This window comes from Caretta caretta, chromosome 5, assembly GCF_965140235.1.
Source record: "Caretta caretta isolate rCarCar2 chromosome 5, rCarCar1.hap1, whole genome shotgun sequence".
NCBI classification, from domain to species: domain Eukaryota; kingdom Metazoa; phylum Chordata; order Testudines; family Cheloniidae; genus Caretta; species Caretta caretta.
The window spans coordinates 35,360,527-35,376,464 of NC_134210.1; the positions used below are offsets into that span (position 1 = coordinate 35,360,527).

The 15,938-nt window shown below is 37.4% G+C and overlaps 1 protein-coding gene across 1 annotated transcript in view; it reads right to left on the minus strand.

The window, feature by feature from the left end:
- The window catches only part of DHX29 (DExH-box helicase 29), a 36,095-nt gene that overhangs the window by 9,613 nt on the left and 10,544 nt on the right, over positions 1 to 15,938 (minus strand). Inside the window, exons 10-20 of the mRNA XM_048851588.2 lie at positions 14,841 to 14,961; positions 13,256 to 13,858; positions 9,161 to 9,304; positions 8,874 to 9,050; positions 7,467 to 7,607; positions 5,126 to 5,270; positions 4,726 to 4,843; positions 3,985 to 4,069; positions 3,234 to 3,322; positions 1,637 to 1,765; positions 574 to 649 (exon numbers count right to left, since the gene is read on the minus strand). Coding sequence (XP_048707545.1) covers positions 574 to 649; positions 1,637 to 1,765; positions 3,234 to 3,322; positions 3,985 to 4,069; positions 4,726 to 4,843; positions 5,126 to 5,270; positions 7,467 to 7,607; positions 8,874 to 9,050; positions 9,161 to 9,304; positions 13,256 to 13,858; positions 14,841 to 14,961 — 1,828 coding nt within the window. The remainder of the gene's footprint in view (positions 1 to 573; positions 650 to 1,636; positions 1,766 to 3,233; positions 3,323 to 3,984; positions 4,070 to 4,725; positions 4,844 to 5,125; positions 5,271 to 7,466; positions 7,608 to 8,873; positions 9,051 to 9,160; positions 9,305 to 13,255; positions 13,859 to 14,840; positions 14,962 to 15,938) is intronic.

Here is a 15,938-nt window from a genome sequence, read left to right on the forward strand (position 1 = left end):
AAGTGAACAAGGGATTATGCACCCATCACGCACAGCTTCAATCTGGCCTTTTATTGCAGCGCTACAGTAGTGGTGATGCATTGGCATGGCCGGTAGCCTGGAACTTCATGAATCTATTAGCCCAAATTTATATGTAGAAGGTATGCACATGCCTTGCACCCCACTTTCCTTGGTTGGGAAAGAAGGATTCCATCCCTCTGCTCAGTTCCCTTATGCACAGTCCATATACTTGGTAATATGGACAGGGACTGGGATTTGGCCTTTTAACAGGGATTTTTCTTCATAAAACATTTCCTTCAGATTGATGTTTGGAAGAAATGCAAACAACAATTCCATTCTGCAGATTAGATGGTATTATATACTAATAGATGAGTGTACACCCTCGCCCTCCCCTCAGCAACATGCTCTGAATTTTTTAAAGTGAATATATATAGTGGATTTTCCACTAACAGAGGAAACAGACATCTCCACAGACTCAAGCAACCCAAATAGTAGCACTAGAGCAGGACACACACCTTTCTGGCTGATTCTAAAGGAACAAAGGTAAGAGAAATTCAAGAAACAAGACTATACCATAATATGAAGGCATAACTCTTCTAAAGGCACACGCAGTATTTCTGGAACGGAATATTCCATGAAACTTTCAAACCTGCAACACCACAATAATAAAGACACACAGTATTACAAATTTCAGTGTAACAAGCCTTGACTTAAGGTTTCAAGTCATCTTAAATTACAATCCCCTGTTTTCATTTGCTTGTTTTTCAGATAGACATTCTTTCTGGGGGTACATGCATGGGTTTTAAAGTAAAGAGTGAGAAGACTATATTTCCCCTTTGTGAGTTAAGCATGTGCACACGTCACGGGAGGGCAGGGTGAAGGTGAAGGATAGTGATGGACAATGGGACACTATTTTGAAATAATTTCTAATTTGTTTTTGCTCATGGTTAATTCAAATAAGTGGAACTTCAAACTTTGCATGTGGCTAAACCCTCAAAATAAAGGTTATTATATATATATATATATATTTTTAACTGAAACATAGTTAAGGGCCAAATCATTTTCAATCAGATGTAATAAAAAAAAGGAGTTCTAGGTTTTTAGTTACGTTGTTGCTCTCCATACTGTGGAGCAGTATAACGTCATAGGTAGTTCCCCTGCCCTGCATCCATAGATAGCCCACTTTAAATCTATGGATTTGGAAGATAAGGAGTTAAACCTCAAGATTCCAGAGCTAGGATTTGTTTATATTGGACACTGGGGCAAATTTATGGTGATGTTTAAAACAGAATTTTACAATTTAATAATGCTTCAGTTATGATTCTTTCCCCCCCACAATTTTTTTTTTTTTTTAAACAGGAAATGAAAAATTTGAGTCACCTCTGTTAAAGAAACATTAAGGCTATAAATTCAATTTGAAAAAAAGGCCAGGAACTGCAAAAGTTAAGGATTACACAGCACAAAGTCATCTATATTACACACATCAAGTACACACTTTTATGAGAACCTGAACTTTTGTATTTCCTCACTTCAGTTTAATTTGTGACCACTACACTGCATTTTAACACAGGCTTTTGCAATTAATACTGTAACAGTTGCCTGACTTACAAAATCTTGCTCATTAAAGCTAACATACCTGTCTCTTGTGTACATTCGGAAGCAGAATCCATCCCTGACACGTCCAGCTCTCCCTTGACGCTGCAAAGCACTTGCTTTACTGACAAAGGTCTCTTCCAAAGAACTCATTTGGCTGCTTTCATGGTACCTGAAAAAGCATTTGCACAGAATGTGTAGATAAGGACTACTGTCAGATTCAAATTCTCAATTTAAAATTGATTTTTAAAAATAAAATCACTCATTGTAAAAAGTTATAAAACTTAGTTTTGAAAGCCTTATTTTGTAAGCCTTACACATGATTGATTAGGTCATTAATCAAATGTAGATGATAGAGGTGAAAGAGACCTATTGTATTAGTTCATCTAGTCCATCTTCCTGCCAATGCTGAATTGTTTAACCACACTTTTTCTAGTACTTTGTACATTTGAGGTAGACCAAAGCCAACATCTCAGTGTCAGGAAGTTATGGAAAAGGTGATCTACCTAAAATTTCATCCCATTACTTCTGGTTGTGCATTCCATCATCTCTAAATAATTCCTCTCCCTGTTCATAACTGTGACAAAGTGGGAATTTTTGTAATATTTTTATGAATCTTATGTGTGCCTCAGTTTTCCCTATTTGATACATTGTTACCAAGTGGGGGTGAAAAAGGGACTAAGTTTGCTCTTAGGACAAACTAAGATACATAGGTGGGTGTCACCTCCCTGTCTTGGTGGAATGAAGAATTCTTAAGGAACTGGTTGAAACTGTCTTAGGTAAATGAGGGGGCCAAAGACATAATGCAAGCTCCAGTGATTCACCAATTTCCCTGCCTCTCAGCAGGGGAACTTTGCTTCGTTTCCATCTCCAGAAAAAAAGATTGAGCGGGGGGATAAGTGTGAGCTCTGGCAGAAGCTTGTGAGCTCTCTCCCCTAGGAGCCGATTAAGGAGGTCAGACAGAGAAAGAGACAGAGCCTGAAAATGGAGTTTCACTACATCTTGACTGGGGCTCTGGGCTAATCAGAACAGACTATGCTTTAACCTTCATTTCTCTATGTTCAATCTGCAAATGAAATAGCCATACCTAAGAACATCCTTAAGCTGTGTTCCAGTTGACTAATAAACCCTACCATTTTGAAAAGCTGTTTGAGTGTTACTGTAATATTTGGTGAGGTGCATTAATCCCTGAAGAGTGTACAACTCTCTATCAGGAGTCTGGCTCAGTTGGACTCTCTGAACAGAACTCACGGTGAGAAGCAGGAGGATTAAAGCCCAAAGGTTCAGTCTCAAGAGGTGACAATGTTGGCCTACCCCGAAGGAAGAGTGTGACCTCTTAGGGGTCTGGCACACCAAAGGGATCCTCTCCAAGAGAGGGTTCCAAAGCTAGGAGCACAGCACTGATCACGTGGATCTGTGACAACACCACTATTTGAAAATCAGCAGACTTGTACCAAGCTGTAGGATGGTTTTGTGATTTGGACATAAGGCCATTATCATCAGACCACTCAACTTACTTTTTTGATCAAAGCCTGAATTTAAACCTAGATCTGAAGAGGTACAAACCTAGTGGAAAACCCCTATGGAATCTATTTCCAAAAATGTACACAACACAAAGACTTAGGAAGATCAACCCTTACCTGTTTTCTTTTGTTCTCCCAGTGTCAATTACAAAGACAACATCTGGTATTGTAATACCCGTCTCAGCTATATTGGTTGCCAAAACAATCTGCAAATGAAATAGCCATACCTTCAGATAAATGAATTAAGGAAATAGTCCTTCTATAAGTTTAATTCCTTTAAACTCAGATTTGGAGAGAACTTGATAAAAAGTGATCCCTACAGAAATGTCTGGGAGGACTAAAGAGATAAAGGGGATCTTTACATGTTTTTGTACTAGTTTTTCATTGTATAATTGGTTTAAACTGCTGCTTGCACTTGCAAAGGTTGCTTGACTTTCCACTGAACAATTTGTCATTAAGTCAAATAGTCTTTCACAAGCTTGTGTGTATAAAGGTGTACAAAATACTTCGAGAAAAGATTCCTAAAAAAGATTCTTTTTAGGAAGTGACAGGGATCCATTTTTTATACAACAGAAAGTTACAGTAAAACAAAAATTACTAAAAACTAAATGTTTTTCTGTTGTATATAAAAGATTTAGTATGATGACTTGACAATCTTTTGAAGTTAACTCGTATCTGGCCCTGAACACCTTGTTAATAGAGTACAATGCTCTGCTTTCAGCAAGAGAATTTCAGACAACTCACAGTTTTATAAACTGTGTATACGAATTCTCTAATAAAAAAACTTACAAAGAGTACATAAAGTAGAGGGAGCAAGAAGATGATTTATATTACAATAGTGACTTTTACATGTTTAAACATACCATACCTTTCTAACTCCAGAAGGGGGCAATGTAAATGCAGCTGCTTGATCTTGAGTTGAAAGAATAGAATGCAGAGCTATTAACCTATACCTGAAAGAAGGAGACATTATTCAACAATTAAGTTACAACTTTCAACAAATGTTTAAATAAGCCTGAGGTAATGCTGGTGGATTGGAGGAAGGAAAGAGAATATACATAAATAATAGTAAGACTTTGTATTACTATTTACATAATACTAAAAATAAATGCCAGTAAAATATGAAAGGAAAAACGTATGAATGATAATACTTGATATGGTCATTCTCCAGTTTCGTGGAGATGGGCGAAAAAAGAGTTTCTACCATTGTTATGCAATTTTATATTGACTCTAAACTATAGTGACAGTATTTTGACAGCTCTAGCAAAAAGGAAGAAAAAGTGTCAGTTTTTATTTCAGAATTAAAATATCCAGAAGCTCTTCACTGTTAAAGCAAATAAGCTCATTTGGAGGAAAAATAAGGAACTTTTGATTGCAGAAGGATCTAAATATTTACCACTTATGCTCAGATTTGAAAGAGAAATAGAAAAAAAAAAAGGGAGATGGATTGAGAAAATGTATTGTGAGCAAAAAAGTAAGTTATGGACTACAATTACAACTAACTACAATTCTCTTTTCCTGTAAAAAAAAAAAAAAAAAAAAAAAAAGCCAGTCTTAAAAACTAAGATGAGAACACTACACATTTCTCAAATGAGAATGGTTTCATTACCTGTCCCTTGTAAACCTTCGGTCAGATGAAATGAGATCATATAACTGCTGGATGTGAGCAAGCCCTGGTAAAAAGATCAATACAGCACCATCTGTGTTTCTGAACTGTGGACTTTTATCTGTGGGAATATAATATAGAAACCTGGTTAAAAAGCAAAAAAAAAAAAAAAATCCTATTCGACCTTTCCCTCTTTGAAATAGGAGATACTATTCTAGGATTCCTGAGCTGGGCCCTTTCTGGGAAGCATCATGAATAGGAATGAAATCAAATATCCTTCTAGTACCAAGCATCATTAGTAAACAATAAGAAATCCATGAAAGCGGAGTCCCAAAATCTGAGGAAAGTTATCATTGAAAGAATTTTTAAAAATCCACAAACGTTTTAGGAAGTGATAAAGTACCTAAGAAGGCAAGCAATTCCAAGATAAGGTCAAGGTTGATCTTGTAAGGATTCATGTAGAAGATTGCTTGCTGTGTACGATTGCTATACGTCTGATAGTAAGGATCCAAATCAACACCTGATCCAGACTGGAGTGGGACATATTCCTAAAAGGGAAAGAATTTGGTAACATTAACTTTATGCAAGAGGAAGGCAAGAGAGGAGAACGTAGACATTTATGCCCTTTAAGTGTTTTAACTTGTCTTGTAAGGCAAATATGTACAAAATGGACATCATATAGTCCATTTTATAATAATAAAAAAAGTTCCATTAGGTACATCTTGTCCATCCCTGCTGCTCACACTGGACCATCTCAAAGGCCTGGCAAGCGGGTACTTTTTGTTTTTGAGGCTGTTATCCTGTGCGCCAGACCCTGTGCTTTAATTTAAAAAGTAACAAGCAAGTCTCTAGCCCGTATGGCTGCAAGAGAAGCCATTAAAATGTGAACTGAATGTAAACTGAGGCAGTCATGTTTGTCTGAGCTCTGGTCTACACTAGAAAATTAGATTGGTTTAACTACGTCAGTCAGGGTGTGAAAAAGCCACACTCCGAGCGGTGTTGTTAAGCCAACTTAAGTCCCAGTGTAAACAGTGCTAGGTTGACAGAAGAATTCTTCCATCAATTTACCTACCACCTCTCGGGGAGATGGATTATCTACATCAACAGAGAACCCCTCCCATCAGTGTAGGTAGTAGCACTATAGCACCACAGCCACTGTAGCTTTTTAAGTGTAGACAAGCCCTGACTTAGGGTTTGGAAATGTGAGCTGCCCCTACCTATCTCAATAATGTGAGAATTCTTAAGTCGAATGATAATTTAAGTGCCACCAATGTCAACTATTTCATTGCTAATCAAATCATTCAGAAAGGAGAGGGACAATCATAATATATGAAGATCTTCCTACCTACTGCAGTGTCTCATTTTGGACAGTGACTGGGTGGTGCTCAGGAGAGTGCTACCACTTATTCGCCTCCCTTTCTCATACAATATACAGCCAACTAGCCAGTGGGGAGGAGTGAAGCCCAGAAGGGCATCTAAGCCCCATCAAGGGAAACTAGTTCCACAGAGACCTGCAAGACATACGAGTCACAGTTAAGGAGAGCCAACCTCGGAGTGGGGAGCAGAACAGGTGATATAATATTTTTTACATCTAGATAATCCACTGTAAGCAGTGTCTTATTTTGGCATCCCAAATGGCAGGAAGCAGCTTGGAAGAGGGACATCACTTTTCCTCTGTCCCCTCTCCTTAGTTTATCTTCATAACTAAGCAGAATTGTTCCTGAGTCTATTCAAGAGCTTACCCAGTCTTTCCTTAAATGTATCAAGAGTTGGGAATGTGCACAAGATATTGAAGGTACAATTTAACTGGGAATCAAAATTAAAAATGTAGTAACAGCAGGGCAGCCACAAATAATTGTTGATGAAGCCCCAGAACACACACAGTTGACGACTCAGTAAGTTGCTGAATATATGGTTTCATAACCATTGGAAATATCATAATTGTATATAGCTAAATTAGTATTGTATTAATTGTGATAATGATTTGATACCATTGTGCAAATGGATCAGCTGTCAAAAAGAAAAAACACAGAAAATACACTACTACTTCCACAAATTCATGGTATACCCAAACCTTGAATACTGTGCACAGTTCTGGACACCTCATCTCAAAAAGAGATATATTAGAATAGAAAAAGGTGCAGAGAAGGGTAACAAAAATCATCAGGGATATGGAACAGCTTCTGTAGAAGGAGAGATTAAAAAGGTTGGGACTATACATTTTAGAAAAGAGTTGACTGAGGAGGGATATGATAGAGGTCTATAAAATCATGACTGGTGTGGAGAAAGGTGACTAAGCAAGGGTTATTTACCCAGTCACATAATACAAGAACTGGGGATCATCCAAAGGAATTAATAGGCAGCAGGTTTAAAAGAAAGTACTTCTTCACCCTATGCAGTCAACCTGTGGAACTCGTTGCCATGGGATGTTGTGAAGGCCAAAAACATAACTGGGTTCAACAAAAAACTAGGTAAGTTCATGGAGGATAGATCCATCGATGGCTATTAGCCAAGATGGGCAGGGATACAACCCTATGCTCTGGATGTCCCTAAACTTCCAAGTGCCAAAAGCTGGGTCTGGACACTTGATAAGTTCCTCTGTTCCGTTCATGCCCCCTTAAGCATCTGGCACTGGCCACTGTTGGAAGATAGGATACTGGGCTTGATGGACCGTTGGTCTGACTCAGCATGGCCATTCTTATGTTCTTAAAGAAGACTGTCCAAACAGAAAATACTTGTTTTACCTGATGCTTTGTGATTCCTCCTCCTTTGCTAGTAACATTTATTGTTATTTCTTCCTCCTCCTCCATGAACTTCTGACAATATTCAGAGTCCTTCTCCAGAACATAACCAATTTCCTCAATAATATTTTCCACGTGGAAAACCTACAGAATTATTTTGAGAGGGGTAAATACAAAAAATAAACCTACATCCTTTCTGTCTTTCTAAAGCACACACTCTTAGGACTGAAAAGGGAATTTCCTACAATGCTAGCTAAGAAAGAAGATCCAAACTTCTACAGTAAACTATATGTTGCTCCTCAACAGCAGAAAAATGGAGTGGCACTATACGTTGAGGAGCATATAGTGCCACTCCCTTTTTCTGCTCCTTCCTTTGAAAGGGCAAAGCAATATACAGTAATATATAGCTGTTAAGTATCTATACAAGGGTAAGGAACCCTCTTCTGCACCCACCCCCAGACCCAAACAGCAGCACAGAGGTCTGTGAGGTGGGGTGGGAAAAAAAAAGTCACAAGGAGATCTTTCCCATTTCACTTATTTCCTTATTATTTATATGAAAATAGAAAGTGAATCAGACTATTACTTTAGGAGCGTATCAAAAAACCGAGCAAGTCGGTAAACCAAATTAACAAAGCAGCATAAAGGATGTGTTAGAGCTTTGTCCTTGTGTATCACAGCATTAACAATGCTGGATCACAAAAATAAATTGTGATGGACTGTGCATTTAGTCTACTGTATGTGGTATATTAGAAACCCTGTAAACAGCATTTTAGTTATTTTACCTTTTTTTTCCACAAATAAAAATGAAGACAATAACAAGTAACTGAAATTTAGTTGGTCATTTAATACTAGATGACTGGTCCACTTAATTCAGCAACACAGCTATATCAGTCAGTATTGATGTGCAACAATTTGCATAGAATACTCCATATATATATTGCTTTAACGTTAGCTGGCATCTCAAAGTTACTAAGTATTCGATAAAAAATTATAAAGGTGAAAGATAAACAGTAAGAGGAGAGACATTTTGAAATGCTCACATTTTCCTCATCATCAGAGCCTAACGCAACAGAACACAAAGAAAAATGGCAAGCCTCAGGGCCACAGAAACAGAAGGAACTTAAAATTTGATTTTCATTTAAAAAACATATGTACAACAATAAAAATGGTGTTTTAGAATTTCTGTGGATGATCTGAATTGTCAGAGGGGAAAAATGATGTAAATCCAAGTACAGAGTTCTGTTTGTAGGACCACTGAAGCTATTTTAGGATTTTTAAAGATAAAAAGGGCTAAAATGGTTTTAAATTCAGATGAAAGACTACCTTCTCTTGCTGCTGTAGCAGATACAACTGGATGACATATTACGGGAGCTTATTTGTGTGGGTAGATATAAAGAAACATTTACCTACCTCAACTGGGTAACTCCTTCCTGAAATCCTTAGAATGGGACAGTGGGTGAAATAGCTGGAAAACTTTTCACTGTCTACAGTAGCACTCATTAAAATCAAATGCAGATCTGAACGTTTATGCAAGATCTCCTTCAGAATGATTAGCAAGAAATCAGACTGGACACTTCTTTCATGAACCTTGAATTAAAAGGATGTAGAGAGTGAATTAGTCTGGAGGTATAAATAAAAATAATTCCTATGAAAGATACAATTATGCAAAAGCAAAGTAGAAGTGAGAGAATGCTAACCTCATCTACAATAACATGAGATACATTTGAAAGAAGACTGTCCTCCTGAAGTTTCCGAAGCAGAACTCCTGTTGTACAGTATAATAATCTAGTAGCTTCTCCCGTTCGGGATTCCATACGGATTTGATATCCACACAAGGAATTCTACAAAACAATTTAAAGTAAAGCATTTAAATATATAGTGGTTTAAAATACTAGATATACCACAGATACACAAAGATTAAAATGAAAATTAAACACTGGTTTCAGGCACTGCATAAACTACTAGTAAAATAGCATGGTGGATTTTTTTCAAATCCAAACAAAATTTGACACAATTATTAGTTTCTACTTGGTATAATTTAAGGGAGATTCTGGACTAGAAAGTTAAGTACATTGAGAGTTACCAATAAGGCAATTAGAATAGCATGTGTACAGCTCATATTTAAAGCTTACTATGACTAATTAATAAATCCTCACAAAGCCCACATATTGGGAAACTAAGGCAATGATCTTTTCAGTGCAACTGTATCAGTGTCACACACACGAACATGACCCCCTCTCAGCAGGGCTGGATTAACTCTCCTGTGGGCTCACGGCTATTAGATTTTGTGGGGCCCCTGTATACAAATTTTTTTCCTAATTTAAAACAAAATTATCACAGTTATGGCATCGAGGTTATTAACACTATACTAAACTTGCCTTTTAAGTAACAAAGCCATTCTGTGGTTACATTTCAGTCTTAAAACATGTAGAATATAGTTAATTCAAAAGAGCCTACTTCTTACCTCAGAACAGCTGTTATATTAGTTTCTTTCTGGGAGGGAGTTTGGGTGCAGGAGGGGGTGATGGGTGTGGGCTCTGGGTGGGAGCTTGGAGCAGGTGATTCTGACCCAGGGCAGGGGGTTGGGGTGCAGGAGGGGGTGTGAGGTGTAGGTTCCGGCCAGGAGGCACTTACCACAGGTGGCTCTCGGGCAGTGGTGCAGCAGGGCTCAGGCAGGCTGCCTGCCATACCCCCACGCTACTCCCGGAAGCAGCCAGCTGCTGCCATGTCTCTGTGCAGCCCTGGGGGGAAGGGGACAGCGTGTCTCCATGCGCTACCTGCACCTGCAAGTGCCGCCCCCACAGCTCCCATTGGTTGTGAGCTGGCCAATGGGAGCTGCAGGGATGGTGCTGGGGGTGGGGACAGTGTGCAGAGAGGAGCGGCGTGGGGCATGGCATACACGCAGCCTGCCTGAGCCCTGCTGCCCCACTGCACTTTTAGCGGCCTGGAGATCGAGATCAAATGGCAGAGGCTCCAGAATCAGTCAATCAGGGGGTTGGTAACCAATGAATCTCATAAATTATGGATTTATTTTTACAGGGATCCCCTTGGCCCAAGACCTTGGGCTGCAGCCCTTAAAGTCCCTGCATTAATCCGGCCTTGCCTCTCAGTATTACACGATTTGAGCCAAACTGAAAAATGTGGAAAAACAGTGATACTATGGATGGTATTTCCAAAACAGCCAAAACCAAGAAGTAGAAGAGGTTCAGATTAGTACCGAAGTTACTGGATGCTAATCCAGGCAAATATTTTGCATTTTGACTGTACACAATTAAAAATGTAAAAAGTACAAAAGGGGTACAGCTCCTCAAAAATCCATTGCATATTAATTACCTCACACATAAAAAAACTGCATTCCTATCATGGTATCTATTCACTTATGATAGCCATTCATTTTCTACAGCCACTGAAAGAAGTTCTACTTTGTTTTCCAGTACTTTTAAGATATAAAATTCAGAATGTAAGACCACAAACTTATTTTAACCAGAACAATAGTTTAAATGGGCCTTTCAAAAGGTCAGAAGTTTGAAGTTATAGTCCCATTAAAAAAAAAAAAACAAAAAAACCCAGAATTTAACTTGACCTTGGTAAGTATATTTTTAAAAATAGCTTAGTGGAAGAAGGATGGAGTAACTTCTGCTGTGTTATTAAAAATTCCAGGATATGAAGATAAAATCCAAAGGAAGGCTCAGGTTAACTCCAGGACAAATTAGAATATTTGAGAAAACCATTATTAGTATTCACTTGTGAAAGCTATTCCCTGCATCTCACATAATGAATGTTGGAACTTCTTGAAACATAATTTCTGTAGGAAAATTGATATTGTGTGAAGTTTTGTTTCTGATAGAAATTTCTATCTTTGAGTATTGCATTTGTTCTAAGAATAGTAATGTTTTGAATATGTGCCCCTACATTTGTTTGGGAGCGTGTTTATAGAATTCACATATGCTTATTATTAGTTAGTAGGGCTATGAATTAATAGCAGTTAACTTACACGATTAACTAAAAAAATTAAACACGATTAAAAAATTAATCGCGGTTAATTGCGGTTTTAATTGCATTGTTAAATATAATACAATTAAAAATTATTAAATATTTTGGGATGTTTTTCTACATTTTTAAATATATTGATTTCAATTACAACACAGAATGCAAAGTGTACACTGCTCACTTTATATTATTTTTATTACAAATATTTGCACTGTAAAAAACAAGGAAACAGTATTTTTCAGTTCATCTCATACAAGTAGTGTAATGCAATCTCTTTATCACGAAAGTTGAACTTACAAATGTAGATTTTTTTGTTACATAACTGCACTCAAAAACAAAACAATGCAAAACTTCAGAGCTACAAGTCCACTCAGTCCTACTTCTCGTTCAGCCAATCACTAAGACAGAAGTTTGTTTACATTTACGGGAGATAATGCTGTCCACTTCCTATTTACAGCGTCACCAGAAAGTGAGAAAAGGCGTTTGCATGGCACTTTTTTAACCAGCATTGCAAGGTATTTATGTGCCAGATATGCTAAACATTCGTATGCCCCTTCATGCTTTGGCCACCATTCTAGAGGGCATGTTTCCATGCTGATGATGCTCGTTAAAAAAAATAATGTATTAATTAAATTTGTGACTCAACTCCTTTGGGGAGAATTGTACGTCTCCGGCTCTATTTTACCCGCATTTTTCCATATACTTCATGTTATAGTAGTCTTGGATGATGACTACTATCTTTTTAAGTATACTTTCACTGCAGATTTGACAAAACGCAAAGAAGATTACCAACCTGAGATTTCTAAAGATAGCTACAGCACAATATCCAAGGTTTAAGAATTTGAAGTCCCTTCCAAAATCCGAGAGGGATGAGGTGTGGAACATGCTTTCAGAAGTCTTAAAAAGAGCAACACTCCAATGAGGAAACTATAGAACCCGAACCACCAAAAAAGAAAATCAACCTTCTGCTGGTGGCATCTGATTCAGATGATGAAACTGAACATGCGTCAGTCTGCACTGCTTTACATTATCATCGAGCAGAAACCATCATCAGCACAGACGCATGTCCTCTGGAATGGTGGCTGAAGCATGAAGGGACATATGAATCTTTATTGCATCTGGCACGTAAATATCTTGCGATGCTGGCTACAACAGTGCCATGAGAACACCTGTTCTCACTTTCATGTGACATTGTGAACAAGAAGCGAGCAGCAGTATCTCCTGAAAATGTAAACAAACTTGTTTGTCTGAGCAATAGGTTGAACAAGAAACGGACTGATTGGACTTGTAGGCTGTAAGTTTTACATTGTTTTATTTTTGACTGCAGTTATTTTTTTGTACATAATTCTACATTTGTAAGTTCAACTTCCATGATAAAGAGATTGCACTATAGTACTTATATTAAGTGAATTGAAAAATACTATATCTTTTATATTTTTTATTACAAATATTTGCACTGTAAAAAACAAAATAAGCATTGTACACTTTGTATTTTGTTATAATTGAAATCAATATATTGGAAAAACGTAGAAAATATCCAAAAATATTTAAATAAATGGTCTTCTATTATTGTTGAACAGCGTGATTAATCGCAATTAATTTTTTTCATTGCTTGACAGCCCTATTAGTAATCCAGTGTTTAACAAAAAGCAAAGGAAAATGCATTTTAAGGAAAAGGAAAGAGGTCTTTAAATAAAATCATGCTAAACATCATTATGTGGCTTCCACTATGTACAGAAAAATAAATTTCCTATAAAACCAGTTGGTCTAAGCTGTTAGCTAGAAATCAAGTAGTAGCTTACTCTTCCTCCAGGTCCAGTTTCACAGCCCATTTCTTCACAAACTCTGGTAGCCAGACTCACTGCTGAGATCCTTCGGGGTTGTGTGCAGACAATATTACATTTACTTGATCCCCCCACATTTAGCAGCAAATCCTCCAACAAGAAATGGGGCACTTGGGTACTTTTGCCACTGCCTGTTTCTCCAGCCACAACAACTACTCTATGCTTTTTAAGAGTTTCTATGATTGAATGTCTGTGTTTAAACACAGGTAACTGTTGTCTCTCCTTTAAAAGTCTCTGGTATCTGCAGGAACTTTGAAATTTTTTAAACAGGATCCTCACAGGTTCCAAATCATCTGTGCTTGTGGTTTCAAGAGAGAGTCTGTTGAAGTCCTCTTCGGAAACTAAGTTTTCCCAGGAGTCCTCAGGATCTTCTGATACTTGGGGTTTGTTTTCAGATTGCTGCTGTTGCTGCTGCTGTTTGAGTTTGTTTAATAACTTAGAAATAAAATTATCACGAGGTTTGTTAGTTTCTAACTTGCTTTCTTCTTCCTTTTTCTTTTCAGTTTCACTCCATTCTAACCAAACATCTCGATATGGGGGAGGCAGCAACTGATGGACAGACTTTAGAGAAAACAGAAAAAGTGACAATATGTATTATTCTGTAGTTTTACTGATATTTCACCTACAAATCAATTTAAAAATTCTAGAAGTTACCTTAAAAAAATCTTTAAGAAATGAAAGACTATATCACTGATCCAAATACTTAAAAACTTCCTCTCTATAGATGCAGATTTTAATCACTTATCTTCAGAGTCTGTTTGGGTACTTTCTATGACAACATTTTTATTTGAGACCTCAAATATGTTGCTAGTATTTGATTGCAGCTAAGGAATTATTAGTTTTCCCAAATCCTACATTTAGGATAAAGATATATAAAAAAATAAAAACAAGGAAAAAGTATATATGAAACTTAAGGAGTATCAGTTATTAGAACAGACCATATTAAAAAATGTACAATAGGGATGTTTAAAGGCTTTTTGCTTTTACACTGTCACAAGGATTGTACGTCAACTGATTGTTTGATTAAATGAAAATATTAAGTCTTCTATTCTCTGATGCAGAAGTATTGCTGATTTACTTATTCGACAACTATACTGCTGAATAGTAGAAAAAGATAATTTCTCACATTATCAAAAACTATTCCAAAGAACAACTTAAATACCAGAGCTCACTAATTCTTTCTAAATGAGCAAGTCCAACAAATAAAGAGGGGGAGAAAGTTGAAAGTTCATATATTTGTAACCATGTTGAGCATCTGTTTTGCTGTACCCACAGGTAGACTGGTAGAAAATGTTTTTAACTTTTTACAATATTTAACTATTACACACCATGAAATCTTGCCACACCTTACGGCCTCACATGATTATGTTTGGCACCTTCAGTAAGGACAAGTGAACGTGTAATTTATAGGGAGAATTCGAGCTTGGAAAATCTTTACTGATTCAGATTTTTAAAAGATGAATGTGGATATCATGTCAGAAAATAAAATCTTAATGTGAAAATACATTCCATCCTAAGCATCTAGTGTAGTGAAAAATCTTACCTGTCCTTTTACTAAATGATAGAGAGCCAATGTAGCAGCCAGATGCTGAGCTTGCATACTATCCTCTGTCACAATTGTAGGACACACTGCCATTACATCAACTGACTTGGTAACCCTAACCCTTCAAAGATAGAAAAAACAGTTCTATAAAATCATGTTTCAGACAGACATTTCTATTTACTAGTCAGGTGCAGCAACAATTTTTGTTTTATATGTAACATTCAAATAAGAGGAAACTGAAGGTTATCAGACAAAGAACATTATACAAGTAAAATCATTAATGGTTAAGGGTTCAACATAAAACAAAGAAAAGTGTAGTAATAGTTTTATGGAACTGATCTCTAGAGTAGATTTCAGTGACCTGTAGGGTTGTTTGTTTTTTGAAAAAGCAAAACCAAGCAGACCTTTGATAAAACTTAAAGTGACCTACTTGTGGAAACAAACATTTACAGTAACTCCTTGCTTAATGTTGTAGTTATGTTCCTGAAAAATGCTACTTTAAGCGAAACGATGTTAAGCAAACCCAATTTCCCCATAAGAATTAATGTAAATAGGAGGGGTTAGGTTCCAGGGACATTTTTTTCGCCAGACAAAAAAAATGACTACCCCCTCCACCTCCACTATAAGTTTTAAACAATTTAATACTGTACACAGCAATGATGATTGAGAAGCTTGGTTGAGGTGGTGAAGTCAGAGGGTGGAAGAGAGTGGGATATTTCCCAGGGAATGCCTTACTGCTAAATGATGAACTATCACTTGGCTGAGCCCTCAAGGGTTAACACATTGTTGTTAATGTAGCCTCACTCTGGAAGGCAGCAGGAATGGAGGGGGGGAGACAGCATGGCAGACAGAGACACAGATACACACCATGTGCATGAGAGAGAGACAAGCATTGCCCCTTTAAGTGTGCTGACACCAATCTAAGTACATTGCCTTTTTAAGTAGATCAGCAAGTTGTGACAGCAGCTGCTGCCAGCAAGCTCCCTCCATCCTTATCCTTGTCATGTCCCCACTGAGGAGATGGTCTGATGGCGTAAAGGAGCAGGGGGAGGAAGGGGGACACCCTGACATTAGAACCCCTATCCCCCCGCCCCTTGC